The sequence below is a fragment of the Pan paniscus genome, chromosome 1 (genome assembly GCF_029289425.2).
Source record: "Pan paniscus chromosome 1, NHGRI_mPanPan1-v2.0_pri, whole genome shotgun sequence".
Classification (NCBI taxonomy): Eukaryota; Metazoa; Chordata; class Mammalia; order Primates; family Hominidae; genus Pan; species Pan paniscus.
The window spans coordinates 162,039,872-162,067,772 of record NC_073249.2 but is presented as its reverse complement, the minus strand read 5'-3'; the positions used below and the strand labels follow the sequence as shown (position 1 = coordinate 162,067,772).

The following is a 27,901-nucleotide window of genomic DNA, read 5'->3' as shown; positions in this document are numbered from 1 at the left end:
TAACTACAAATTTGGGAATTCCCACAATGCCCTCAGGTTCAATAGTTCAATAGAAGGACTCACAGAACTTAGGAAAGCACTATGCTTATGAATACAGTTTTATTATAAAGGACACAGGCAAGGGAAGATACACTTAGGGAAAAGTCTTGGAGGGTCTTGAATGCAGAGCTTCTGTGTCTTCTACCCATCAAATCAGGCCATATCACCCTCCCAACACATCAATATGTTTTCCAACTGGGGATCTCTACTGAACTTCGATGTCCAGAGTTTTTATTGGAGTTTCACTATGTCAGTGTGATTGATGGGCCCCATGATTGAACTCAGTCTCTAGTTTGCTTCCATTCCCTGGAAGTTAGAAGGTCAGGCTGACATCACATGATGCAAAGCTCCACCTCTCCTTATAGAGTTGGTCTTTCTGCACAGCCAGCCCTCATCCTGAAGCTATCTATGTGTCCATAATGAGTTACCTCAGTAGCATATCAAAGACACTCCTGTAACTCAGGAAAATACAAGGATTTAGAGTCTCCCTCAGGAACCAGGGACAAAGGCCAGTCAAATTCTTTATTATACAACAATATTCATATTCAGTACTTCATATAATTGTGTGTAAGAAGCAGGTTTGGTAGTTTTCTGGCTCAGGCTATTATGCAATTAGATATCTCTTTTACAATTTTAATAGTATAGAGATACTCTTTTTTGTCTTGACAACATGAAGGATTAGAAGCTCATTACTTCCCAAGGCAGCCTATTCCCTGGTTTGACAGTTTCAGTTACTGGAAAGTTTTTATATTACTAATATAAGTAATTTTTAGCCACTTATTCTGGTTCCACCTCTGAAGAAATACAGGATAAATGTATTCCTTCTTGCATAATAAAAGCCTCCTAATATTTGAAGACAACTACCATGAAACCTCAGTCATTTTTTATTTTACCTGTCTTCTTTTCTCCAGACCAGTTCTTTTTTTTACAATGCAACTTTATCAGTAAAATAAATTTTGAGCAGAGCCCCAGTATATACCATATATGTAAAAGATGTCAGTTAAACAGATGGACCATTGTCAATCCATATATTTAGAAATGATCAAACCTAATGTTTTCCTTTTTTAAGATGAAAGTAAACATAAATAGAGATGGTATTTTTTTTTGCAGTTCTCTTTTTATACATCTTATATCTCTTTGCAGATTACAGTTCTATATTTGACTTCCCATAACATGTCACAGGACGTGTGCTTTAAATCCCCCACAAGTTGTTCTCTTGTGGATATAGTCTAGGTCTTCTGGGTTGTCCCAAAATATGATGTGCACAGACACAAACATATTCTGTAGATTGGTTTTGATTAACACAGAATGCAGTGGGATTTCCTTCCTATTATCATTATATTTCTCTTAATGTAGTCCAAGATTATGTATTAGTGTCTAAAGAAGTATACCACATTCTTAGGTCTTTTAGAAGGTATCATCTGCCTCTTTGGACTCTGGGCTATCTTTACTAATTCATCTCAAGTATTATTTTTGTCTCTTCTTTTCATCTAAGACTAAATATTCTCCACTCTGCTGTTCTACTCAGATTAATGTATGGCCATATGGCAGTAGACTTCTTTATACTTAGCGCTTTCTCAATTTTAAGTAAGATGTTTGACTATTACACTGATGCAGAAGTTATTTCATAAGCATAGCTTTTTCTTGTGTGGGGTGGAAAGGGAAGAGGATTAAATCACTGCCTCACTTGAGCACATACATAGCTGGAAAATGTGTGGAAAGTTTCTTGATGTTGAGAAAAAAAGACAGTGTCTTGTTCATCAATAAATTCCGTTTATTTTTCTTTTACTATGTCCTTTACTTTATCATAACTGTAGCCTTGCTATATCCTGAACTCCTCACAGAGGCCTTCTCTGAGCCAACTAAGTTAATGATAAAGAATTGTAATTCTTGGCTGGGTGCTGTAGTTCACGCCTGTAATCCCAGCACTTTGGGTCACTGAGGTGGGCAGATCACCTGAGGTCAGGAGTTCAAGACCAGCCTGGCCAACATGGCGAAACCCCATCTCTACTAAAAGTACAAACATTAGCTGGGCATGGTGGCATGCACTTGTAGTCCCAGCTACTTGGGAGGCTAAGGCAGGAAAATGACTTGAACCCTGGAGGCGGAGGTTGCAGTGAGCCAAGATTGCACCACTGCACTCCAGCCTGGGCAACAGAGCGAGACTCCATCTCAGAAAAAGAAAAAAAAAAAAGAATTGTAATTCTTATACCCTTGCTCTGCTTCTTTATCATTGTATAATTTTAAAAACAACTGACATATATTATACAGGTACTTGTTTATTGTCTATTTCTACCAATAAAATGGAAGCTCCAACTGCTATTAGATTAATTTCCCTCCCAGGTCCAATTTTGATTATGTTACTCTGACCAAGCTGATCTTTTCTCTTCAATCTAGACCTTTTAACTACCTTCAAAAATACAATAAATATAATTATTCTAGACTTCTTTCTTTATGTATGTGTGTGCTCCTAATTTAACTATTGTGTAATCACTTGATAGTATAAACTGTATTTTTTTAGGATAAACTATTTTTCAACAGCTTTATTGAGGAATAGTTTATGTACATTAAACTGTAGGTATTTGAAGTGTATGAATTGATATGTTTTGATGTTATGTATATACTCATGAAATCATTACCACAATCAAATAATAGACATATAAATTACCCCCTAAAGCTTCTTTTTGTCCATTTGTAATCCATCCCCTACCCTGTCCCCAGGAAACCACTGATCTGCTTTCTGTCACTACAGTTTGTATTTTCTAGAAATTGGTATAAGAGGAATCACACAGTCTGTACTGTTTGGCTTCATTTACTTAGCTTACTGTTTTGAGGTTCATTCACGTTGTTACATGGCTTAGTAGTATTTTTTTCTTTTTATTACCGAGTGGTATTTAATTCTATAATTTGCTTATTCATTGATTTGTTGATGGACATCTGGATTATTTCCAGTTCGAGGTCATTACAAATAAAATCTCTATGGACATTTGTGTACTAGTCTTTATGCTTTTATTTCTTATGCTTTTATTCTCTTTGATAATTAACTATCTGTGGAATGGCTGAGTCATATGGTAGATATATGTTTAAGTGGTAAGAAACTGCCCAGTTGGGCCGGGCACGGTGGCTCATGCCTGTAATCCCAGCACTTTGGGAGGTCGAGGCGAGCGGATCACGAGGTCAGGAGATCGAGACCATGGTGAAACCCCGTTTCTACTAAAAATACAAAAAATTAGCCGGGCATGGTGGTAGGCGCCTGTAGTCCCAGCTACTTGGGAGGCTGAGGCAGGAGAATGGCGTGAACCTGGGAGGCGGAGCTTGCAGTGAGCCGAGATCGCGCCACTGCACTCCAGCCTGGGTGACAGATGAAGACTCCGTCTCAAAAAAAAAAAAAAAAAAAAAAGAAACTGCCCAGCTGTTTTCCAATGTGGTTGAGCCATTTTACATACTCACCATCAGTTTCTTGGGCTCCAGTTTGCTTAGTATCCCCGCCAGTACTTGATCTGTTGGTCTTTTTAATTTTAGCCTTTCTATTGGATGTATAGTGCTCTCTTACTGTGGTTTTAATTTGAATATTTCTTTTGACTAATGATTTTGAGCTTCTTTTATTGTGCTTATTTGTCATCTTTATATCTTCTTTGGTGATATGTCTTTTCAAATATTTTGTACGTGTTAAAAACTGAGTTGTTTGTCTTCTTATCAAGTTGTAAGAGTGTTTTTTTATTTTACATAGAAGTACTCTGTTGGATATATGGTTTGCAAATATTTTTTTAACAGTGTCTGTTGAGGAGCAAAATTTTTTATTTTGACAAAATCCAATTTATTATTTTTTCTTTTATAATTTGTACTTCCTGTGTCATATTTGAGAAATCTTTGCCAAATTCAGATTTTCTAAGATTTTCTTGTATGTTTTCTTGGAGAAAGTTTTATAATTTTTATCCCTACATTTAGGTCTATGATCCATTTTGAGTTAATTTTAGTTTGTAGTATGAGGTAAGAGTCCATATTTTTTTTTACATATAGTTATACAATTATTCCGGCATCATTTGTTTAGAAAGATAATGTTTCACTGAATATTTTGACATTTCCCAAAAATCAGTTCACCATATATGCATGAGCCTATAACTAAACTCTGTTCATTGATCTAAATGTCTGTCTTTTACCAGTACTGTCTTTATATCAATACTGTCTCTATACCAAAATATATGTGTTATAAATCCTGAAATCAGTTAGTGTAAGTCCTTCAACTTTATTCTTCTTTTTCAAAGTTGTTTGGCCATTCCAGGTTCTTTGCACTGACTTATAAATTTTAGAATCAGAGTGCCAATTTGTATGAAAAATGTCGGCTGGGATTTTGATTGAGATTGTGTTGATTTGTATGCTAATTTAGGCAGAATTCACAACAATTCTGAGGCTTCTGATCCATAAGTATGGTGTATCTTTTCAATTATTTTGAGGTCATATTTAATTTCTCCCAGCAATGTTTTATTTTTTCAGATACAAATCTTATACATCTTTGGTCAGATTTATTCACAGTATTTCATATTTTTTGATGTTATTTTAGATGGTACTGCTCTCTTAATTTCAATGTCCTGTTGCTTGTTGTTAGCATATAGAAGTATAACTGATTAAATACTTATTTATCTTATATCCTACAGTCTTGCTAAACTCACTGATTATTTCTAGTAGGTTTTTGCTGGGATTTTCTATGTAGATGATTATGTTATCTACAAATAAACATAATTTTACTTCTTCCTTTCTAACATGTATGGCTTCTATTTTTTTCCTTGCTTTTTTGCATTAGATAGAAATTCCAATGTAATTGTGCATAGAACTGGTGAGAGCAGACAACCTTGCCTCATTTCTGATCTCATGGAGAAAGCATTCATTCTTTGATTATTAAGTATTATCTTAGCTAGAGTTTTTTTTCACAGATTTCTTTTATTAAGCTGGGGAATTTACCATCTATTTCTAATTGCCGAATTTTAGCATGATGGTTGCTGGAACTTGTTGAATGCTTTTCTCCATCTATTGAGATGATCATATATTTTTCCTATCTGTTAACATGATACATTACATTGATGATTTTTGAGTGTTATACCAACCTTTTATTCTTAGGGTAAACCTCACTTAGTCATGGTATATTATAATCTTTTTTATATATTGTTGAATTTGATTTAATAAAATTTAGTTTGAAATTTTTGCATCTATGTTTATGAGGTATATTGGTCTGTAGTTTTCTTCCCTTGTAATATATTTTCTGGTTTTGTTATGCTGCCCTCATGGAATGATTTGGAAAATATTCCCTCTCTTCAGTCATCAGGAGAGTTTAGGTTCAGTGCTATTATTTCTTCTTCATATGTTTGATAGAATTCGCTAGTGAAATCAGCTGTGTCAAATTTTTTAAGGAAGATTTCTGACTACACATTTAATTTCTTTAATATGTAAGAGCTATTTCAGGATCTTGTTCTTCTTAAGTGAGCTTTGCTAGTTTGTATCTTTCAAGGAAATTGTCTATTTTGTGTAAGTTATCAAATTTATTGGCATAACATTGTTCATAGTATTCCCTTATTATTCTTTAATCTCTGCAGGATCTATAGTGATGGCCTCTTTCACATTCCTGATATTTTTGTCTTCTCTCTTTTTTCCTGATAAGTCTGGCAAAAGGTTTATCAGTATTATTGATTTTTCCAAAGAGCTAGCTTTTGTTTTCATTGACTTTCTCTGGTTGTTGTCTGTTTTTTATTTCATTGATTTCCGCTTTAATTATGTCTTTCTGCTTACTTTGAGCATATTTTGTTCTTCTTTTTCTGGTTTTTTAAAGTAAAACTAGATTATTCACTTGAGACGTTTCTTCTTTTAATGTGTTTAGTATTACAAATTTCCTTCTAAGCACTGTATCTCACAAATTTTGATATGTTATTTTCATTCATTTCAAAATACTTTTTGGTTTCCATTTTGATTTATTTGGTCAGTTGGTTATTTGTGTCACTTAAGTTCCAAAATTTGGAGATTTTCTAGATTTTTTTGGTTATAATTTAATTCACTTATAGACAGAGACGATACTTTGTACAATTTAAATTTATAAATTAGAATTTAGACTTGTTTCATGGTTCAGAATACGGGCTATATTTGCAAATAGTCCATGGACACTTGAGAAGAATATATATTCTGCTCTTACTGGATGTGGAGTGTTCTATACATGTCAGTTAGATCAACATGGTTGATAGTGTTCATGTCTCCTGTATCCTTACTGATTTTTCGTCAACTTATTCTGCAATTATACTGAGGAGAAGGATGGGGCATAGTGGGAGTCCTAGCCATAGCTAAGGGTAAGAGCAGGTAGGCATGATGCTATGGACATTTTCAGACTGTTTTTATTCTGATTGTTGTTTCTGCTGTTGTTATAAACTGGAAGGTACTGTGTTCAGTAAAAGCTGTGAAGAAAAATTATTTCAGTTTTTTATAATAAAATATAGTGATGATATGAAAGAAGAAGAGTTGTTGAAATTTTTAATCATAATTTTGGGTTTGTCTACTTTTCCTTTCAGTTCTGTGAATTTTGCTTCATATATTTTGAAGCTTTGTTATTTGGTGCACAAACATTTAAGATTGTTGCATCCTCTTGATTAATTGGCCCATTTATCATTACAAAATGGTGATCTTTATCCCTGGTAATATCTTTTGATCTGGATTTTTTTGATGTTAAAGTAGCCACCAGCTTTTAAAAATTAATATCGCCGTATCTGTCTATATCTATATGTTTATATGTTTAACAAAATATATTTTAAGTTGCCAAGTGGGTTTGTATTTTCTATTATCTTGGAAAATCCTTTTCTGATATTTGCAGTATTACTACTGGCTACTCCATCAATAATGTGTGACTTTAAAGTAATATAGTTTTAAAAGTGTTTTGATATCTGTTATTTGTGGTTTCCATAATAGTTTTTTGAGGGAAGAGACTTCTATTAATCTTTCATAGAAGCTAGGGCTTTGTAATTAAATGTGTTTCCCCAGGTGGTCATTAATTTAACAAGAAGGGATGTGTCTTAAAAACTCTATTTTTTGTACTTCAGCTACAGAATTTGAAAAAAATTAACTCCTCCACTCAAGTTTTTTTCCATTAAGAAAATTTTTAATTGACATGTAATAATTATACATATTTATGGGGTACAGACTGATGGTCCAATACATGTATATAATCTGTAATAATCAAATGAAGATAATTAGCATATTAACCACCTCAAACATTCATCATATCATTGTGTTGGGAGCATTTAAAGTCCTCTCTTCTAGCTATTTCAAAATATACAATAAATGTTTGTTAACTTAGTCACCCTACAGTACTATAGAACATGAAAACTTAATCACCCTATCTAGCTATAGTTTTGTAACCATTAACCCACCTCTCCCTATCATCCCCTTCTCCCTTCTCTTCCCAGACTCTAATAACCATGATTGTACCTTCAACTTCTATGAGCTCCACTTTTTTAGCTCCTGTATATGAGGGAGAACATGCAGTATTTATCTTTATGTGCCTGACTTGTTTCACTTAATATAATGTCCTCCAGGTTGCTGCAAATGACCAGCTTTCCTTTTTTCTTATGGCTGAATAGTATTCCATTGTGTATATGTACCACATTTTCTTTATCCATTCATCTGTTGGTGGACACTTAGTCCATATCTTGGCTACTGTGAATAATGCTGCAATAAACATCAGGATGCAGATATCTCTTCAAGATATGGATTTCCTTTTCTTTGGTTTGTTGTTGTTTTTGTTGTTGTTTGTTTGTTTTTTTGAGCTAGTCCCACCCTGTTGCTCAGGCTGGAGTGCAGTGGCATGATCTCAGCCCACTGCAACCTCTGCCTCCTGAGTTCAAGCGATTCTCATGCCTCAGCCTCCCGAGTAGCTAGGATTACTGGCGTGCACCACTACACCCTGCTATTTTTGTATTTTTTAGTAGAGACGGTTTCGCCATGTTGGCCAGGCTGGTCTCGAGCTCCTGACCTCCAGTGGTCAACTCACCTCAGCCTCCCAAAGTGCTGGGATTACAGGTGTGAGCCACTGCACCTGGCCGTGATTTCCTTTTCTTTGGATAAATATTCATTAGTGGATTGCTGGATCCATATGGTAGTTCTATATTTGTTTTTTTGAGAAACCATCATACTGTTTTCCATAATGGCTGTACTAATTTGCATTCCCTCCAGCAGTGTAAGAGAGTTCCCTTTTTTCCGCATCCTCACTAGCATTTATTATTTGTTTGTCTTTTTGATAATTAGAATTAGCTGTTCTAATTGGGGTGAGATGGTATCTTATTGTGGTTTTGACTTACATTTCCCTGATGATTACTGATGTTGAACATTTTTGCATATACTTGTTGGTCATTTATATGCCTTCTGAGAAATGTCTGTTCAGATCCTTTGCCCATTTTTAAATTGGATTATTTGGGGTGTTTTTTTGTTTTTTGGGGGGTTTTTTTGCTGTCAAATTGCTAGAGTTCTGTGTGTATTCTAGATATTAATCCTGTGTCACGTGAATAATTTACAGATATTTTCTCCCATTCTACAAGTTGTACGTGTTCACCCTATTGATTGTTTCCCTCATTGTGCAGAAACTGTTTAGTTTGATAAAATCCCATTTGTCTATTTTTGATTTTGTTGCCTGTGCTTGTGAAGTGTGACCCATAACATCTTTGTCCAGATCAGTGTCCTCAAGTGTTTCCCCCATGTTTTCTTCCAGTAGTTGTGCAATTTTTAGTCTTACATTTAAGTTTTTAATAGATTTTGAGTTGGTTTTTATATATGGTGAGAGATAAGGGTCTAGTTTCATTCTTTTGCATATGAATATTCCATTTTCCCAGCATCATTTATTGAAGGGGCTGTACTGAAGTTATTTGTCTAAGTCAAGTAATATTTTCCCTAATTTTCTACATTTAATTCCCTATCACTTGCAGAGGAGTTCTTTTCCGTGTACCAGTTTTCCACTCAAAAATGCCTTTTTCCTCATTGAAGTAGATAATAGAATTCTAAGTGAGTCATCTTCCATATATCCTCACATTATCATAACTTTCCTAAAATTATGCTAGAATTAAACATTCCCTCCAATCCTGTGTACTCTGGGCACTTCCTCCTTTGCTAGAGAGAATATTGAAAACTGTTGAATTAAATAGTTTCCTATGATTATCTCACTGATATCATTATACTCCTGAAACCAAGAAGTTGGATCATTCTTGTCTTCTGAGGTGGTCCCAATGTAGACTTAGATGGATACTAAAAAATTTGGTTACAATGAGGATTTATTTCATTTATTTATTTATTTTACCTCTCATAGTACAGTGTTTTTTTATTTTGCTACATATATATTACAAGAAGATGTTGCCAGAACCTTTTCTGGACACTGTATATTTTATATATATACATATATATAAAATATACATATATAATTTTGTATATTATTATTATTATTATTTTGAAATGGAGTCTCGCTCTGTCAGCCAGGCTGGAGTGTAATGGCGTGATCTCAGCTCACTGCAACCTCCGCCTCCCAGCCTCAAGCAGTTCTCCTGCCTCTGCCTCCCAAGTAGCTGGGATTACAGGCATGTGCCACCATGCCTGGCTAATTTTTGTATTTTTGGTAGAGATGGGTTTTCACCATGTTGACCAGGCTGGTCTCGAACTCCTGACCTCAAACAATCCGCCCACCTTGGCCTTCCAAAGTGCTGGGATTACAGGCGTGAGCCACTGCACCCAGCCTAATTTTGTATATTATGATTATTCCAGTTATTTTACAATAATTAGATTAAATTTCTAAATATATTTTCTATCTCATGGTCCTCTTTGTGTCTCTATATTATCTATTCTAAAAACATCCTCCCTTTTTTTTTTTTTTTTTAAAGTCAGAGCAAGTTTATTAAGAAAGGAAAGGAATAAAGAATGGCTGCTCCAGGCCGGGCACGGTGGCTCACGCCTGTAATCCTAGCACTTTGGGAGGCCAAGGCGGGTGGATCTCAAGGTCAGGAGTTCAAGACCAGCCTGGCCAACATGGTGAAACCCCATCTCTACTAAAATACAAAAATTAGCTGAGCATGGTTGTGAGCGCCTGTAATCCCAGCTACTTGGGAGGCTGAGGCAGGAGAATCTCTTGAACCCAGGAGGCCGGAGGTTGCAGTGAGCTGAGATCGTGCCATTGCACTCCAGCCTGGGCAATAGAGTGTGACTGTCTCAAAAACAAACAAAAAAGAATGGCTGCTCCATAGGCAGAACAGTGGCATGGGCCACTGGTTGCCCATTTTTATGGTTATTTCTTTATTATCTTGATTATGTGCTAAACAAGAGGTGGATTATTCATGAAATTTCCAGGAAAATGGTGGGCAATTCCCAGAACTGAGGGTTCCTGCCCTTTTTAGACCATATAGGGTAACTTTCACACGTTGCCGTGGCATTTGTAAACTGTCATGGTACTGGTGGGAGTGTAGCAATGAGGACGGCCAGAGATCACTCTTGTCACCATCTTGGTTTTGGTAGGTTTTAGCCAGCTTCTTTATTGCACCTTGTTTTATTAGCAAGGGCTTTATGACCTGTATCTTGTGCTGACCTCCTGTCTCATCCTATGACTTAGAATGCCTAAATTACTGGGAATGCAGCTCAGCAGGTCTCAGCCTTATTTTACCTAACTTCTATTCAAGATGGAGGCACTCTGGTTCAAACATCTCTGACACCCCCCACCTGCTCCCTTTTGTAAGTTTTCCATTCTAAAAACATCCCTTTTGAAATGTACTCTGGTATTTAGACTCTTAGACGCGATTATGAGTATTGTTACCATTTATTCTTTTTATGTCTGTGTACAGTTTTGCAGTTTCTTTTGATTTTATTATGTAAATATTTTTGTGTACATATATTGTCTTCTCAATTGGATTTTATGTAAGCTTTTCAAGGACAAGGATTGTATCTTGTCCCCTACTCCTACCCTCTGCCAAAATCCCTGAAATATCAAAAAAACACTGAATAAATAACATGGGTTCAATGAGTATTGTGCTTATTAAAGGTGGATGTGTTTTGTTGCACTAAATTCTAGAGAAGATTAAGCCTAGGTTTGGAGTTTTACAATTATGGCAGAAGGCTTTTGAATTTTAAAACAAATTCCAGGGTTGAATCTCAGGGAAAGGTACCTATCACTTTTGACCAATGACAAGGTCACTATATCATTGAACTTTCAGTGGATTTGTTAATAGTTTAAAGAAATATTCATTTACCCTTTTCGAAGCTTGGTTTTTAAAAATTTTTAATTCCATATATAAATTAAAGTTTTTACTTTTATTTTCTCAAAGCCGTTCTTGGAACACCTCACAGCTTGCCACATCTGATGAATCCATCCATCTCTCCTGCATTTTTACATTTGAATAAAGCACATCAGGTACATAAATAACATTGAGTACTGAAGCATTAAATATTTGGAGTGAATATTTTGTTTGTTCTTAACACTTAAAGTTCTCAAGAAATTAAATGAGTATTTTGCTTTTAAAGAAAATCTTTAATAATAAGTATAGGTATGTAAAATCATAACTTAATGAGTATATCAGATTCAATTAAGCTAGCCAAAGCAGTAGTTATGTACCACGATAAATATTATTGATTCCAATTTGTATGGCATTAAGAAGGAAAGTGGTATATTTTTTTCTAGATAATAAATAAGTTGTTCAAGACACGGCTTCTTATGTGGTCTTAACTCAAAAAAGTATTTCTAGAAAGAAAATATAAATGAACAGTAACTTAATTTTTAAAATTTAATGAATATTATAAAAAATAACTCATGTATATGAGAATAGAGTATGTTTCCTACCTTTTTTAGATAAATATTTTAAATGTGTGTTTATAGATTTAAATGTCTGTAATATTAGAGATAAGCATTACTCATTAATTTCAGGTACTGTTTAAGAACATAGAATTCTAATTACAAATCAAACAATATATAATCAAATTTTAATATAAGTTGAATGAATGAATATCTGGTCCTAAATCCAGCTTTTATTTTTCATCCTTAGAATCTAACACAGGACTTGGTGATACATTATAGAGTTTTTATTCATTCATTTACTCGATGTATTTTATTGAGTATCTGACATATATGTATTAGACATTGTGCTAATCATTAAGGCTACTGTGTGGAATGTAACATTTAAAGTCTATGTTATTATAGAATTTCAACCAGTAGGGAAAACACATTAAACAGTTAATTACAATAAGGAGTGGAGAGTAATATGAGAGGGGAAGTTCAGAGTATTGATAATATTCCCTGTGTTTTAAGAGAAACACCAAAATGCATTACCTTTAAGGCCCATACATTTGAGCTGGCCCCTCCTGCCTCTCAACTCACTGCAGATCACTGTCCCACTACAACAGCCTGGTTTTGGTCCTCAAAGGACCTTGTTTTTTCCTCCTTTGGTCTTTTCTCCTGCTGGTCCTTCTTCCTGGAATGCTTCCCACCCCAACATCACCTAATTCCCTCCCAGACTTCAACTACAGCCTTCAGATTGCAGTACAATAATTAGTTCCTCCAAGAAACCTTCCTTGAATCTTCCAAGCTAAATAACATTCCTCCACTATTTGTTCTTATAGCCCCCTGTATTTTTCCTTCATATGATTACCATGTGTAATCAAGTGTTTTTTTGATGAATTAATGGCTCCCTTCCTTAGGGGATTGTAAGATCTATGAGGGCAGATCTTATTGTACTTCTCACTAAGTAGCACAGTGCCTAGAACATAGAAAGTGCTCAATAAATCTTTGTTGAATGATTAAATGAATAAATAAATGAATGAATAGAATGTCACTGTCATTGAAACCAAAAAGGGTTGAGAGGAGGGAACGAAGGATGAAATAATCTAGAATTATTTCATGACTGCATGGCCCCCTCTTTTGTATTATTAAAATAATTAATTAGCTTTGATAAGTTGGAGAGTGAAATATTATGTTTAGAAGCAATTACTTTTACTCAGATCGACTGGAGAATTGAACTTCAAAATGAATTGGGTTATACAACATGTAGCTTTTCAAAATTAAACTGACAACGTTTTGTCATTTTCACAGAGCTCAGTTATGGGTAATACTTCTAATTTATTCCTTCAGAATCTTTCTCATATACCACTGGCACAACAACAATTAATGAAGTTTGAGAATATTCATACTAATAATGTAAGTATGGTATCATTTTTTCTTTTAGAATCAGTTCATTTCTTTTCTAGAATCAGGCTGTGGATCAGGTTGTTTATGAATTTTCACGTGTGTAGCTTTTTTTAGGTTATATCTTATGGCCATGGGTCTTACCTTTTTTTCTTCTTTTGTAGAAACCCGGCTTACTTGGAGAGCCCCCAGCTGTGGTACTTCAGACTGCACTAGGGATAGGGTCAGTGCTTCCATTGAAAAAGGAGTTGGGACATCATCATGGAGAAGCACATAAAAGTAAATGATGTGTATTTACTGAGAAGTCAGTAAACAGTCAGGTTTGAGATTTAAAGATAGTTTACCTATGTTCTAATTTTATTTACAGGGAGGTCAAATTTGAGTTTTATTTAGTCATTTAAAATTTTGAGAACCCTCTTGGCTTTTCGATTTTCAATATTGGTAAGTTACTGATGGACTTGCTTCCATGCCAAGATAAGACTTCCCCTATTGGATATGCTTTAATATTTTATGCAGGTTCACAGCAGTACAAGGTAAAGACACAGATCCATTTGAGACTGACATGCTGCCCACTGGGCTGACAGCACATATGGATCCATGTAATTGTTGCCGGGATAAGAAACCATTCACTTTTATTTTTTAAAATCTAGTATTTATAAATTTAAAGTTTGATTATTTATTTGTATTATTTAAAAAAATTTAACCTCTAAATCAGTAGTCAAAACTAATGTGTGTACTATGTGCTTCTAAAAACATGGCAAACAAAATAGCTTTTTTGGCAGGAAAACAAAAGCATGGTGTTATACTAAGACTTCTTATTTGAATGTGATTTTGAAGGGCATTTTCAGCTTGAAGCTTAATTGAAATTTGCTTAGAAGTGAGCATGCTGAGTAAAAACAGAAGGGCCACCAATAATTTTTTAAAAAAAGTCAATTAAATATGGGTAGCTTACTTAACCTTTTGTCCAGTGATCAGATAACTTAGTTCTGACTGTTGAAATTGACTGGACAAAAGTTAAGCCAGTGAAGAAATTTTGTGATATCATGGGGTCTGTATTTCCAAAAAATTAAATTTTTTATGTCTAAAAGCTTATGCAAATATGTATTATTTGTGTTGGATTAACTAATAAATTATTTGCTTTAGTATATGCCACTTTAAGAACACTGAAAAGTCAGTGTCCAAATAACTATATTCTAAACGTTAGGGGAACCAAAGTATCCATCTCTAAATGATTATTACTAAAAATAATTGAAGAAATTTGTTTAGTAAATTTATAAAATGGTAAATCTGACTTAGTTGTCAAAATTAGCTTTTTCCATTTAATTTTGACCTATAGATTTTTTAAAAAGTGGAACGGTTCAGAATTTTCCTATTAAAACTTTTATTTGCCAGCCTGGGCAACATGACAAAACCCTGACTTTACTAAAATACAAAAAATTAGCCAGGCATGCTGGCACACGGCTGTGGTCCCAGCTACTCAGGAGGCTGGGGTGGGAGAATCACCTAAGCCCAGGAAGTCGAGGCTGCAGTGAGCCATGATTGTGCCACTGCACTCCGGCCTTGGCGATGGGAATGAGACCCTGACTCAAAAAACAAACAAAAAAACCCTTTTATTTCTTCCAGAATTTCTTGTTATTTTCTGTAAATAAAAACATAAAACTTTCATGTATTAAATTTAGTGCTTATCTATTAACAAATACTGATTTAAAAAAAGAAACCAGTGATATGCTGATAAGTGTTTAACAACCAGCTCTCTAGGTTGAAAAAAAGGGCTTGATTTGTAGCATTTGTGCATTTATTTCTGTTTGTGAATACTCCAGCTGTGACTGATTTCAAGTTACCAATATGAAGACACTTAACTTGATAGCTGGGAAGAGATGTGTATTAATAGCTCTCATGAGCTGATGGAAGCCAGCTAACCAAATTTATTATTGGAGTCAATCAAACTTCATTAAATTTTAATTTCAGATAACTTTTTAAACTTAAAACTTAATTATTTCCTTCAGTTATGGAAACAGTCAAGTTGCAATGACTGGGCATAAAAAAAAGCACTAATACAGCTTAAATGCCAAAAAGTACATAAACTTTGCCCTCAACTTTAACAATATATAATTAACAATTATATATAGAATTTAAAAACTTAAAAATTTCTTATCATTGAGGTTACCCTGAAAGTTGCTGAAAATAAGAGCATTATTACTATTGTAGGTTTTTGTTTTTTTCATAAAGGAACCCACTAATTAACAACCTCTAACCTTACCTTTTGCTGTTATCTAACAGGTACAAAATTGGTTTCTCTGCATTTTGCTCATAACTTAACAAAATTAAAAGGACTATTGTGAATAAATATTTTCTAACTAAAAGCTTTTTGCATTTATGGTTTGCTACAGCATCTAGCCTGATTCCAACTCAAACAACGATAACAGCTGGAATGGGCATGTTACCATTCTTTCCAAATCAGCACATTGCTGGACAGGCTGGGCCAGGGCACAGTAATACTCAGGAGAAACAGCCAGCCACGGTGGGAATGGCAGAAGGAAATTTCTCAGGGTCGCAGCCTTATCTTCAGAGCTTTCCAAACCTTGCTGCTGGAAGCTTGCTGGTGGGACACCATAAGCAGCAGCAAAGCCAGCCAAAAGGCACAGAGATAAGTTCAGGGGTAAGAAAACTGTGGGTGCACACAGATGTATATATACATGTATATGTATATATATTCCTTTTAAATTATATCTTAAATTGTCGTGTCAATGAAATGATGACTTTTTCATAGTTTACATTTACTTTTCAAAATTGAAGAAAACATTGCATTCTTTTAAAAAATCTGTTATTATAAATAAGCAAACAAAAAATCCATTTTTTGATAAGTTATGCTAGCTGGCATTTGGGACTATCTTAATTATTTGCCAGTTTGTAAGTAAAGTAATTTTAATTTGAGTAAAATGAGTTACGTCTCTTATAAATAATTTAAATGTGGATTCTTTATTCCTTATAAGAGAATAAGGAATTTCCAAAAAGTTTGTGATATACATGGTTTTCAAAAATACTTGCTATTTTAAATATAAGATATAAACTAGTTTAAGTTCAGAATTTTGTAGTTTGAAAAAGCTTAGGAGTATCAATGCTTATTCGCTTACATAGTAATGTTATTTGTAAGGCTTTCTAAGTACATAGTAATGCTGTTCTTTCAAATATACTTTTTTCTATCTTAAATATATATTTGGTAGCTAATTAAAGTATTTTAATATTTAAAGGCAGAACCAATTTTATCTGGAAAATATCAAAACCAGCTATTAAACTCTGGTCTGTTCAAACTAATCTGGTCTCTCTTTTAATTCTGGAAGATTTTACCGAATCATTTTATTGGTTAAAATACCACTGATATTTATAAATGTGTAATAAGTAGGTAGACTAAAGTACATCTAATTTTTATTATATTTGTACCCTAAAGTACACTGTGGTTTGTAAGTGGTATAAAACTTAGGCTTAAGCAGTTTGTAAGGAAAAAAAATCTATGTAGTTCTTTGTATTCAAATGTCAAAATAATAATACTGAATTTGTAAGAGGTTTTAGTGTTACCTAGCCATAGCAAGAGGTATGACTAGAATGCCCTGCAATTGTATATTGAGAAAGCTAATGCAATTCTTTTTTTTTTTTTTTTTTTTTTTGAGACCAAGTCTTGCTCTGTTGCCCAGGCTGGAATGCAGCGACACAACCTCGGCTCACTGCAACCTCTGCCTCCTGGGTTCAAGTGGCTCCCCTGCCTCAGCCTCCCGAGTAGCTGGGATTACGTGCACGCACCGCCATACCTGGCTGATTTTTGTATTTTTAGTAGAGATGGGGCTTCACCATGTTGGCCAGACTGGTCTCGAACTCCTGAGCTCAGGTGATCTTCCCGCCTTGGCTTCCCAATGTGCTGGTATTACAGGTGTGAGCCACTGCACCTGGCCGTCAATTCTTTATAGAATGAATTTTAAAAATTTATCTGCAGTGTTCATTGCTTGGGTTATTGAGGGAAATTACACAAATAAAACTTGTATATGAATACTTCATGTCTCTTTGCAATCTTTAATTCATTGAAAGCCTCAGAGTCTTTAGAAGAACTGTGGATTTTAGGTGATTCACATAATGGGCAAATGAGTCTATCTACAAGAGGACAGCCAAAATGGGGGCAGGTTCTGGAAAATAAGTCCTGTGAAGAAGAATTCAGGAGAAATGGATATATGGAACCTGGAAAGGGACAACCAAACATATACATTGTTAAACCTATTCAAAGAGTAGTCATACAGTATTGTGTGTACCTCCAGTGAGCAGAACTGGCTATTAAGTACAACATACAATAAAGCAGATTTGGGTTTAATATAAGGAAGAACAATTCAAGCTTTTAAGCAAAGAGAAAGTTTATTTCACAAAGATGTGAATGTCATATCACCAAAAGCAATTAAGCAGCCCCCAGGCAAGCATCTGTAAAGGATGTTGTATTAGAAATGATCCCTCTTTCTATCAATAGGGGTTGTACCAGGTAACCTCAGTGTTTTCTAATTGTGAGATTTTAGACTTGGCTGAAATGATTAGTTTAACTTTGCTTCAGATGTTTAGACCTGCATCTTTAATATTGTGTTGGCCAGTAAGTCTTGAGTCTACCTTTTTGTTTCCAGAATCACCTCTAGTGCAAAAATAAATAAATTAAATAAATAAATAAATAAATAAATAAATAAATAAAAGAGATTTGGACCCCAACCCCAACCTTTGAGAATTTTATTCAGGGAGACAGGGATGATAACCAGTTTCTGTTTATTGTGGTAAAATATACATAACATACAATTTACCATTTTAACCATTTTAAGTGATGTGGCATTAAGTACATTCACATTGTTGTGCAGCATCATTACTCTCCATCTCCAAAACTTTTTCATCATCTCATACTGAAACCTGTACCTGTTAAATAATAACTCTCCGTTTTCCTCTCCCACTAGCCCAGGTAACCACCGTTTCTACTTTTGTCTTTATGAATTTGACTATTCTAGGTACCTAGGTGACGCAATATTTGTCCTTCTGTGTGTAGCTTAGTTCACTTAGCATAATGTTTTCTAGATTCATCCGTGTTGTAGCATGTATCCAAATTTCCTTCTTTTCTAAGGCCGAATAATATTCCATTGTACGTATATACCATGTTTTAATTCAGCCATCCATGGACATGTGGGTTGTTTCTACCTTTTGTTTATTGTAAATAATGCTGCTGTGAACATTGGTATCTGAGTCCCTGCTTTCAATTCTTTGGGGTATATACCCAGAAATGGAATTGCTGGATCATACCATAATGCATGTTTAATTTTTGTTGGAACTGTCATCCTTTTTTCCACAGCAGCTGTACCATTTTACATTCCTGCCAGCAGTGCACAGGGATTCTAATTTTCCAACATCCTTGCCAACGCTCGTTTTCTGTTTTAGCTGTCTGTAACAAAAATACCAAAGACTGGGTGGTTTAAACAACAAACATTTATTTCTCACAGTTTGAGAGGCTGGGAGTTCTAAGAGAAGGTGCAAGGTGCCAGCAAATCCAGTGTGTGATGAGGATACTGTTGCTGGTTTACAGATGACCATCTTTCCATTCCATTTTCACATGGTAGAAGGCTGGAGCAAGACCTTTCATGTCTCTTCTTATAAGAGCACTAATCCCACTCTTGAGGGCTCTACTTTAATGACCTCATTACCTCCCAAAGGCCCCACCTTCTAAGACCATCATATTGAGGCTTAGCATTTCAACATATGAATTCTGGGGAGACTTAAACATTCAGTTCATAGTGATAGCCATCCCAATGGGTGTGAAGTGGTGTCTCATTGTGGTTTTGATTTGCATTTCCCTAATGATTAGTGATGTTGAGCATTTTTGTGTGTGCTTACTGGTCATCTGTATATTTTCTTTGCAGAAATGTCTATTAAAGTTTCTGCCCATTTTAAATCAGGTTCATTTTTGTTGTCATTGCTCAGTTTTTAGGAGTTTTCTACATACAGTTGACCCTAGAACAACACGGGTTTTAACTGCACAGGTCCACTTATACTTGGATATTTTCCAAGAAATATAGTGGGAAATTTTTTGGAAATTTGAAAAAGTTTGAAAAAACTCACAAATGAACCCCATAGCCTAGAAATATTGAAAAAATTAAGAAAAAGTTATATATGTCATGAATGCATAAAAGATATTAGTCTAGTTTGTAATTTACTACCATAACATATATACAAACCTATTATTAAAAAGTTAAAATTTAGCAAAACTAACATACATACTTACAGACCATACATGGCACTATTCACAGTCAAAAGAAACGTAAACCAAAATAAAGATGCAGTATTAAATCATAACTGCATAAAATTAACTGTAGTATGTACTGTACTACTGTGATAATTTTGTAGCTACTTCCTGTTGCTATTGCGGTGAGCTCAAGTGTTGAGAGGATCCACTTAAAATGCTGTATGTTGCTAATCATCTCCATGTGAGCCATTCATCTCTCCAGTAAATTGCTTATTGCAGTAAAAAGTGATGTCTCGTCATGCTTGCATATTTTTCATCATGTTTAGTGCAATACCATAAACCTTGAATAACATCCTACGATCCATAAAAATGCCACTAGTGACACTAGAAGTGCTCTCAAGAAACAATGTCATGACATTGTAAGAAAAATTCGAATTGCTTGATGTGTACCACAGATTGAGGTTTGTAGCTGCTGTTGTCCACCATTTCAGACAGATCCATATTGTAAACAAATGATGTAATTTATGGTATTGATAAATACTACAGTACTGTAAACGTGTTTTCCTTATGGTTTTCTTAATATTTTCTTTTCTCCATTTTATTGTAAAAATACAGTATATAATACATGTAACATACAAAATATGTGTTAATTGTTGGCTGTTGGTAAGGCTTCTAGTTAACAGTAGGCTATTAGTAGTTAAGTTTTTGGGTAGACAAGGGTTATACATAGATTTTCCACTGTGTAGGGGGTTGGCACCCCTAACCCCCATGTTGTTTCAAGGGTCAACTGTACTAGAATCCTTACACCTAACTAATACATAAAAATATACTGATATACATTTTCAAGAAATGTGTATTTCTAGCATCATCTAAATGTGGAGTTGGAGTTTATTAAACTCATTTATTTTGTTTGACATTATTTTTAGTACCAGAGGTAAATAAGCTTTGCTTTTGTTATTTGGTCATAAAATATAAAAATCTCAATAAAAATATTGATAACAGGCCAGGCGCGGTGGGTCACGCCTGTAATCTCAACACTTTGGTGTTGAGCCAACACTTTGGCCAAGGCGGGGGCATCACGAAGGTCAGGAGTTCAAGATCAGCCTGGCCAACATGGTGAAGCCCCATCTCTACTAAAAATATTAAAAAATTAGCCAGGCATGGTGGTGCGGGCCTGTAATCCCAGCTACTCAGGAGGCGGAAGCAGGAGGATCGCTTGAACCCGGGAGGTGGAGGTTTCAGTGAGCCGAGATTGCACCGTTGCACTCCAGCCTGGGCAATAGAGTGAGATTCCATCTCCAAAAAAAAAAAAAAAAATAGGTAGATAGATAGATAGACAGACAGACAGATAGATAACAGTGTTTCTGGAAAAGAGATATGGAATTTGGTTTTTCTTGTGAAGATGAATTCTTTCCTGGTTCAAGTGAGAAGGTTGTATAAGATGTCCTTTCATTCTCTTTTAGTTCTAAAGTTCTATGGCTCTACAATAGTTTTTTAAAAACCTAATTGAACAACTAATAGCAGGTGAAATGTGATAATTTTAGTCAACATCCATAAATAATTCATAAGTACACTAGATGTATTGAAAAATAAGTATTTCTGTATTCTTTATTTTTATTTTCGTGTACCTCTCATTAAGTACTCCCTCCTTTGTTTTTGTTAAATAGGCTGCCTCTAAGAATCAAACTTCACTCTTGGGAGAACCACCAAAAGAAATTCGGCTCAGTAAAAATCCATACTTGAATTTGGCAAGTGTGTTGCCCAGTGTGTGCTTATCATGTAAGTAGGGGCTCAGTATTCTTGTTGTGGAGTTTTACTGAATACTTTTCATAATAAGTTTTACTTTAATTTTTGACTTCATGGAAGCAAATAATACCTATTGACCAAATTAAGGCCTAAATTATTCTTTAAATTGAAAGAATAATTAAAACTAAGACACTCAAAATGCGTGCTATTTTATTTAAGGAAAACATTACAACTCATAGAGAATCATTTTTCTTAACCAGAAGTTTAAACCTATAAGTAATCTTATATATCTTGAGTATTTGAATACTCCCAGAATGTATGAGCTACCAATAATTGGTGGAAGTGGAATTCTCATTTACATTTTGGAGGAACCCCTCAAGCCTTCAATTACTATAAATCAACTATTCATTCAAATATCGTTTTAAGAGAAAATCACAAATATGATGTGCTCCAGGCACAAGGATGTTCACTGCAACATTGGTTGTAAATAGTGGGAAAACTGGAAAATACTTAATATTTGTCAATAGGGGAATGCTTAAATAGTTCATCATAAAATTGAATACTGTGCAACTTTTTTTTTTAAATAATTGAGGGATATCTACATATACTGATATGAGATGAACTCTAAAGCATATTTTGGCAAATATATGCATAAAATGATTCCATTTATGTTTATTTAAAGTTATATATCCTTACATGTATATACTTGAGAGTGCAAATGCATGAAGTAAATCCAAAAAAGTAAATTCTAAACTATTACCTCTGGGAAGAAGAATAGGATTAAATGAAAAGAGATGAAAGATGAATTTCATTTTTAATATACATCCTCTGTATTTTATGAAATATCCTTGAATCCAAACATTAATTTGTAATTTTTTTTGAGCTGGAAAAAAATGTAAAGGCACTTCTAGTATACCTGTTATATATTGATCTGGTCTAAAAATTGATGGTGACAATTATTACATTTATAAGAATGGTTAGTTTACATTTTGTATGCCTTGTTTTAGAGACTAGACACACACACACACACACACACACACACACACGTTTTGTTTTTTTGAGACAAGGTCTCCCTCTGTCACCCAGGCTGGAGTGCTGTGGTGTGATCTTGGCTACTGCAGCCTACACCTCCTGGGCTCAAGTGATCCTCCTAACTCAGCCTCCCGAGTAGGTGGGACTACAGGCATGTGCCACCATGCCCAGCTAATTTTGTGTGTGTTTGTGAGACAGAGTCTTGCTCTGTCACCCAGTCTGGAGTGCAGTGGCATCATCTCGGCTCACTGCAACCTCCACTTCCTGGGTTCAAGCAATTCTTATGTCTCAGCCTCCCAAGTAGCTGGGATTACAGTCATGCACCACCATTCCTGGCAAATTTTTATATTTTTAGTATTTTTATAGAGATGGGGTTTCACCATGTCACCTAAGCCAATCTCGAACTCCTGGGCTCAAGTGATCCTCCCACCTTGGCCTCTCAAAGTGCTGGAATTACAGGCATGAGCAACCGTGCTCAGCCAGACATACATGTTTTTGAACCTTTCCACCAAAATTATTTATCCATGGGACAGGTGTCCATTTTAAGTTGTTCCAAATGAATAAGACAGTATTATATACTTCTCAGGGGAAAATTATTTGGTTATATATTGGCAAACTAAAATTTTGTTCTATTTGATAATGTGCTGAGTTAGAATTTATAATTTATAATAAAATATAATTTGTTTATAATATAACTTATAATAAAATAATTTATTTAAAATAACCTAAATAAAATATAAAATAACCTAAATAAAATAAACTTGTTGATTCTGCCTTTAGCCCCTGCAAGTAAAACCACTCTTCATAAGACTGGAATTGCAAGCAGCATTCTGGATGCAATCTCTCAGGGAAATGAATCACAACACGCATTGGAAAAGTGCATTGCTTATTCTCCACCTTTTGGTGATTATGCACAGGTAAATAATTCCCAGGTTCTGATGATACTCAGAAAAATTGGTTCAACTATATATTGAGTTCACTGAATATGAAATTGTGATTTCTATATTATTAACATAGGCAAATCAAATTGCACTGATCTATGTATTTCTTATCATTTGAAATTTGGGAATGTGTTCAAGACATTATTTAGTATCATTTTGCACTAGATATTTACCTCTCACTGTTTACCTAGTGGTTGGCAAACTACAGCCCATAGAACAAATCTAGCCCACCACCTGGTTTTGTAAATATATTTGTATTGTAATACAGCCATGTCCATTCATTAACATATTGTCTATGGTGCTGTCATGCTTTAATAAAAGAGTTGAGTGATGACAACAGAGACTATGTGGCCTGCAAGATTAAATATTTACTATCTGGTTCTTTATAGAAAAATGCTGCTAACCTCTGGTTTGCACTAGTGTAGACCTAAGAAACCCAAGGGAATGCCTCTGTTCTTCTCCACTGATTGTAGATGTAGAAAGATGATCATATTTATAGACACTACTGTGCTAACTTCTAAACCAGTCAATCAATAAGATAAAAATATTATGTTCATAAGATGTCCTGTGTCATTACTTAAATATTTCAGTTTTGCTTTGGCCCTTCTTCAGCTTACTCTTAGCGGTGTAAGCTGAATATATATCATGTTAGCCCTGTGTGATTATGGAATCATAAGAGTCCACAAGAGTCTTATAATTATCAGTCTGACTCTTACTTTCCTAGAACAGCCAGCTTCTTCTCAGATCTATCCTGTTCGTTGGAGTCTTGTCTCCACTTTGATTTCCTTGGAGCAGCTTTGTGTTTGCCTGACCCATCCCTAATAAACTTAGAAAAGAAAACCACTTAGAACAATTGATGCCCGATTATAAGAGTACTAGAAACAGCCCAAGTTCTGTAAAAATGGTGCAGCTGGATATTAGTGAAATATTTGCCATCTCTTATATACCTGGGACAAGACGGAAAAATATGGGTTGGGTAGATGATGTAATTAGGTGACAGTATATCTATATTTAGAGAACAGTGATCACAAATTGCTGCAGTCTGAAGACATTCTCTTATATTGATTCATAAGAGTCATCTTCAGTCCTTTATTAGATAACATTTGAAGTAATGACTTAGATAAAGACATTAATTGTAAAATTTACAAGATATAGTCCTGTACAATTCCAATTTGTTTCTTTTCAAGAAACAAACTTTTTATAAACAGGAGAAGCACAATAAATTTTTTAAAAATTCATTAAATACATATTTAAGCTTTAAAAATTTTTTGAACTTTTATTTCTTTTTAAATTTGCCTTTTTCTTAGCATTTTTGCTTATTAGATTACTGTGATTTATTGTATACTTATATCCATAGAAAGACTTTCTCACTCACACATGGAGAAATTCTGTGATAATGATGCCTTTTGCATTACTGTATGTCTTCTGCCTCCACACTTGCTTGCCCAGAGATATGGTGGGGAAATGAATCCTCCCTGCACTGTTCAGTGTCTCCTTTGACAGTCCCTGCTTCTAGCGCACGCTTGTTCATAAAATGGGATTTGTTCTCTCTCTCGTGTTCTTTCTTCCTTATAAACTTAATTAAATGTTACTAATGGAACATTAAAGTACATGGAATTAAACTAATGGAATACTAAAGTAACCATTATAGAAAAAGGTGGTCGTGTATTAGGAATTCCTTTTACTATTTCCACTGCTGGGATGAAGGAAGAGGTCTAAGGGAAAGGAACCAAAAGTGTTTGTTTTCTTTTTAACACTTGCTATATGCTTTGTGACATAAGTGATTACTATTTCTAAAAACCCTGTGAGATTTAGTAAACTGGCTAGCCATATGTAGAAAGCTGAAACTGGATCCCTTCCTTACACCTTATACAAAAATCAATTCAAGATGGATTAAAGACTTAGATGTTAGACCTAAAACCATAAAAACCCTAGAAGAAAACCTAGGCAATACCATTCAGCACATAGGCATGGGCAAGGACTTCATGTCTAAAACACCAAAACCAATGGCAACAAAAGCCAAAATTGACAAATGGGATCTAATTAAACTAAAGAGCTTCTGCACAGCAAAAGAAACTACCATCAGAGTGAACAGGCAACCTACAGAAGGGAGAAAATTTTTGCAATCTACTCATCTGACAAAGGGCTAATACCCAGAATCTACAAAGAACTCAAACAAATTTACCAGCAGAAAACAAACAACCCCATCAAAAAGTGGGCAAAAGATATGAACAGACACTTCTCAAAAGAAGACATTTCTGCAGCCAACAGACACATGAAAAAATGCTCATCATCACTGGCCATCAGAGAAATGCAAATCAAAACCATAATGAGATACCATCTCACACCAGTTAGAATGGCAATCATTAAAAAGTCAGGAAACAACAGGTGCTGGAGAGGATGTGGTGAAATAGGAACATTTTTACAGTGTTGGTGGGACTGTAAATTAGTTCAACCGTTTTGGAAGTTGGTGTGGCAATTCCTCAGGGATCTAGAACTAGAAATACCATTTGACCCAGCCATCCCATTACTGGGTATATACCCAAAGAATTATAAATCATGCTGCTATAAAGACACATGCACATGTATGTTTATAGAGGCACTATTCACAATAGCAAAGACTTGGAACCAACCCAAACGTCCATCAGTGATGGACTGGATTAAGAAAATGCAGCACATATACACCATGGAATACTATGCAGCCATAAAAAAGGATGAGCTCATGTCCTTTATAGGGACATGGACGAAGCCGGAAACCATCATTCTGAGCAAACTATCAGAAGGACAGAAAACCAAACACCACATGTTCTGACTCATAGGTGAGAATTGAACAATGAGAACACTTGGACACAGGAAGGGGAACGTCACACACTGGGGCCTGTCGTGGGGTGGGGGAAGGGGCAGGGATAGCATTAGGAGATATACCTAATGTAAATGACGAGATAATGGGTGCAGCACACCAACATGGCACATGTATACCTATGTAACAAACCTGCACGTTGTGCACATGTACCCTAGAACTTAAAGTATAATTTAAAAAAAACCTTGTGAGATTTAAATGATCACCTTCATTATACAAATGGAGAAGGGATAAATAATCTCTCCAAGTTCATACAGTTGGTAAGTGATTTCTTGATTCCAAAGGCCACATTATTTATACCATTGAGAAGTTTCTTCAGGCATGGAAGTAATATCTCAGAGAAACTGTGTAGGCTGCTCTGCTTATGGATTAGGAGAGATGAATATGTCAAGGCATAGAGGGACAAAATAATCTTTATCTCCAATAAAACTATCAGATTTAAAAACCTAATTGGCATTCCCAGTATTGATGTTGTTGCTTGTATCATACTATCTCCCTACAGATAACCATTATTAAAACTGGACTAGGCTGGGCGCGGTGGCTCACACCTGTAATCCCAGCACTTTGGGAAGCAAAGATGGGCAGATCACAAGGTCAGGAGATCGAGACCATCCTGGCTAACATGGTGAAACCCCATCTCCACTAAAAATACAAAAAATTAGCCGGGCGTGGTGGTGGGCGCCTGTAGTCCCAGCTGCTTGGGAGGCTGAGGCAGGAGAATGGCGTGAACCCAGGAGGCGGAGGTTGCAGTGAGCCGAGATTGCACCACTGCACTCCAGCCTGGGCGACAGAGTGAGACTCCGTCTCAAAAGAACAACAAAACAAAACTGGACTAAATATGAATGAAAACCAACTACTTGAAAGCACTAGAGAATGAATGACCAAAAGCAGGCAGAAATGGGAGAATTATTCCTTGAAACAGGAAAACATCACTGTATGGTATTTGTGTTTCTGTAGCTTTTTGCCTAATACCACTCCCTAGATGGAGAAAGCTGCAGTCTCACTAGCTTGAGGAGTCAGAGGACAGAGTTCAGGACTGTTAGCAAGGCTGTTAAGTGAAGGGGGGAAATCGTGGAAAAGAGGGGGTTGCGTAGGAAGGAGTCTCAAAATCTATGTGTAAACTTAACCCAAATACTGTTGGCTGGCCCCTAAACTGTGTTTGTATGAGGAAAACTCCAAGGGACCTGGTAGAAAACAGCTGAAAGGCTGAAAGAACTGAGAAGAGATTCAACTCCTCTCCAGCACAGAGGAGACAGAGTTTGGAATTTGAGTTCAGCAAAGTTAACTCCTTCTAGAACAAAAATCAACACTCATCAGAGGAAGATAATAGAATCTGTAGGCTCTACAATATATTATAGTAATCAATATGTCCAGTAGAACAAAATTACTAGATAGTTGAAGAAGCAAGAAAATGTGACCCACAATTAAGAGAAAAAGTAGAAACGACCCCAAGGTGACCCAGATGTTGGTCTTGTAGACAATAACCATAAAACAGCTATTATAAATATGTTTAGGAACTTAAAAGAAAATAAAGTAATAATGAACAGGTATGGAATCTCTGCCAAGAGATATAAACTAAAAAATAACAATTTTGGAACTGAAAACTATAGTATCTGAAATAAATACACTAGATGGGCATAGCAGAAGATTGGAGAGGCCAGAAAAAAAAAGGTTCGGTTAACATGAAGACAACTCAATCTGAAGAACACAAAGAAAAGAGATTTTTAAAAGCCCAGTGAACATATCCTCAGAGACCTGAGGGAAAATATCAAGCAGTCTAAAATGCATGTAAATGGAGTCCTGGGAGAAGAAGAGAAAGATAATGGGGGCACACATTGTTTGAAAAAATAATGGTCAAA

General features: G+C 35.2%; 1 protein-coding gene across 3 annotated transcripts in view; it reads left to right on the top strand.

Annotated features, from left to right (window-relative positions):
* The window catches only part of RAVER2 (ribonucleoprotein, PTB binding 2), an 88,735-nt gene that overhangs the window by 47,264 nt on the left and 13,570 nt on the right, over positions 1-27,901 (top strand). For 2 of the 3 annotated variants that reach the window (XR_010110953.1, XM_034966717.3), the window contains exons 6-11: positions 11,364-11,449; positions 13,121-13,225; positions 13,378-13,492; positions 15,604-15,872; positions 21,131-21,242; positions 23,022-23,158. Coding sequence is in view for 2 of the 3 variants with exons in the window: in XM_034966717.3 (XP_034822608.1) it covers positions 11,364-11,449; positions 13,121-13,225; positions 13,378-13,492; positions 15,604-15,872; positions 21,131-21,242; positions 23,022-23,158 (824 nt within the window). In the remaining variant the exon portion in view is untranslated. The remainder of the gene's footprint in view (positions 1-11,363; positions 11,450-13,120; positions 13,226-13,377; positions 13,493-15,603; positions 15,873-21,130; positions 21,243-23,021; positions 23,159-27,901) is intronic. The other variant, XM_034966722.3, reaches the window with a different exon arrangement.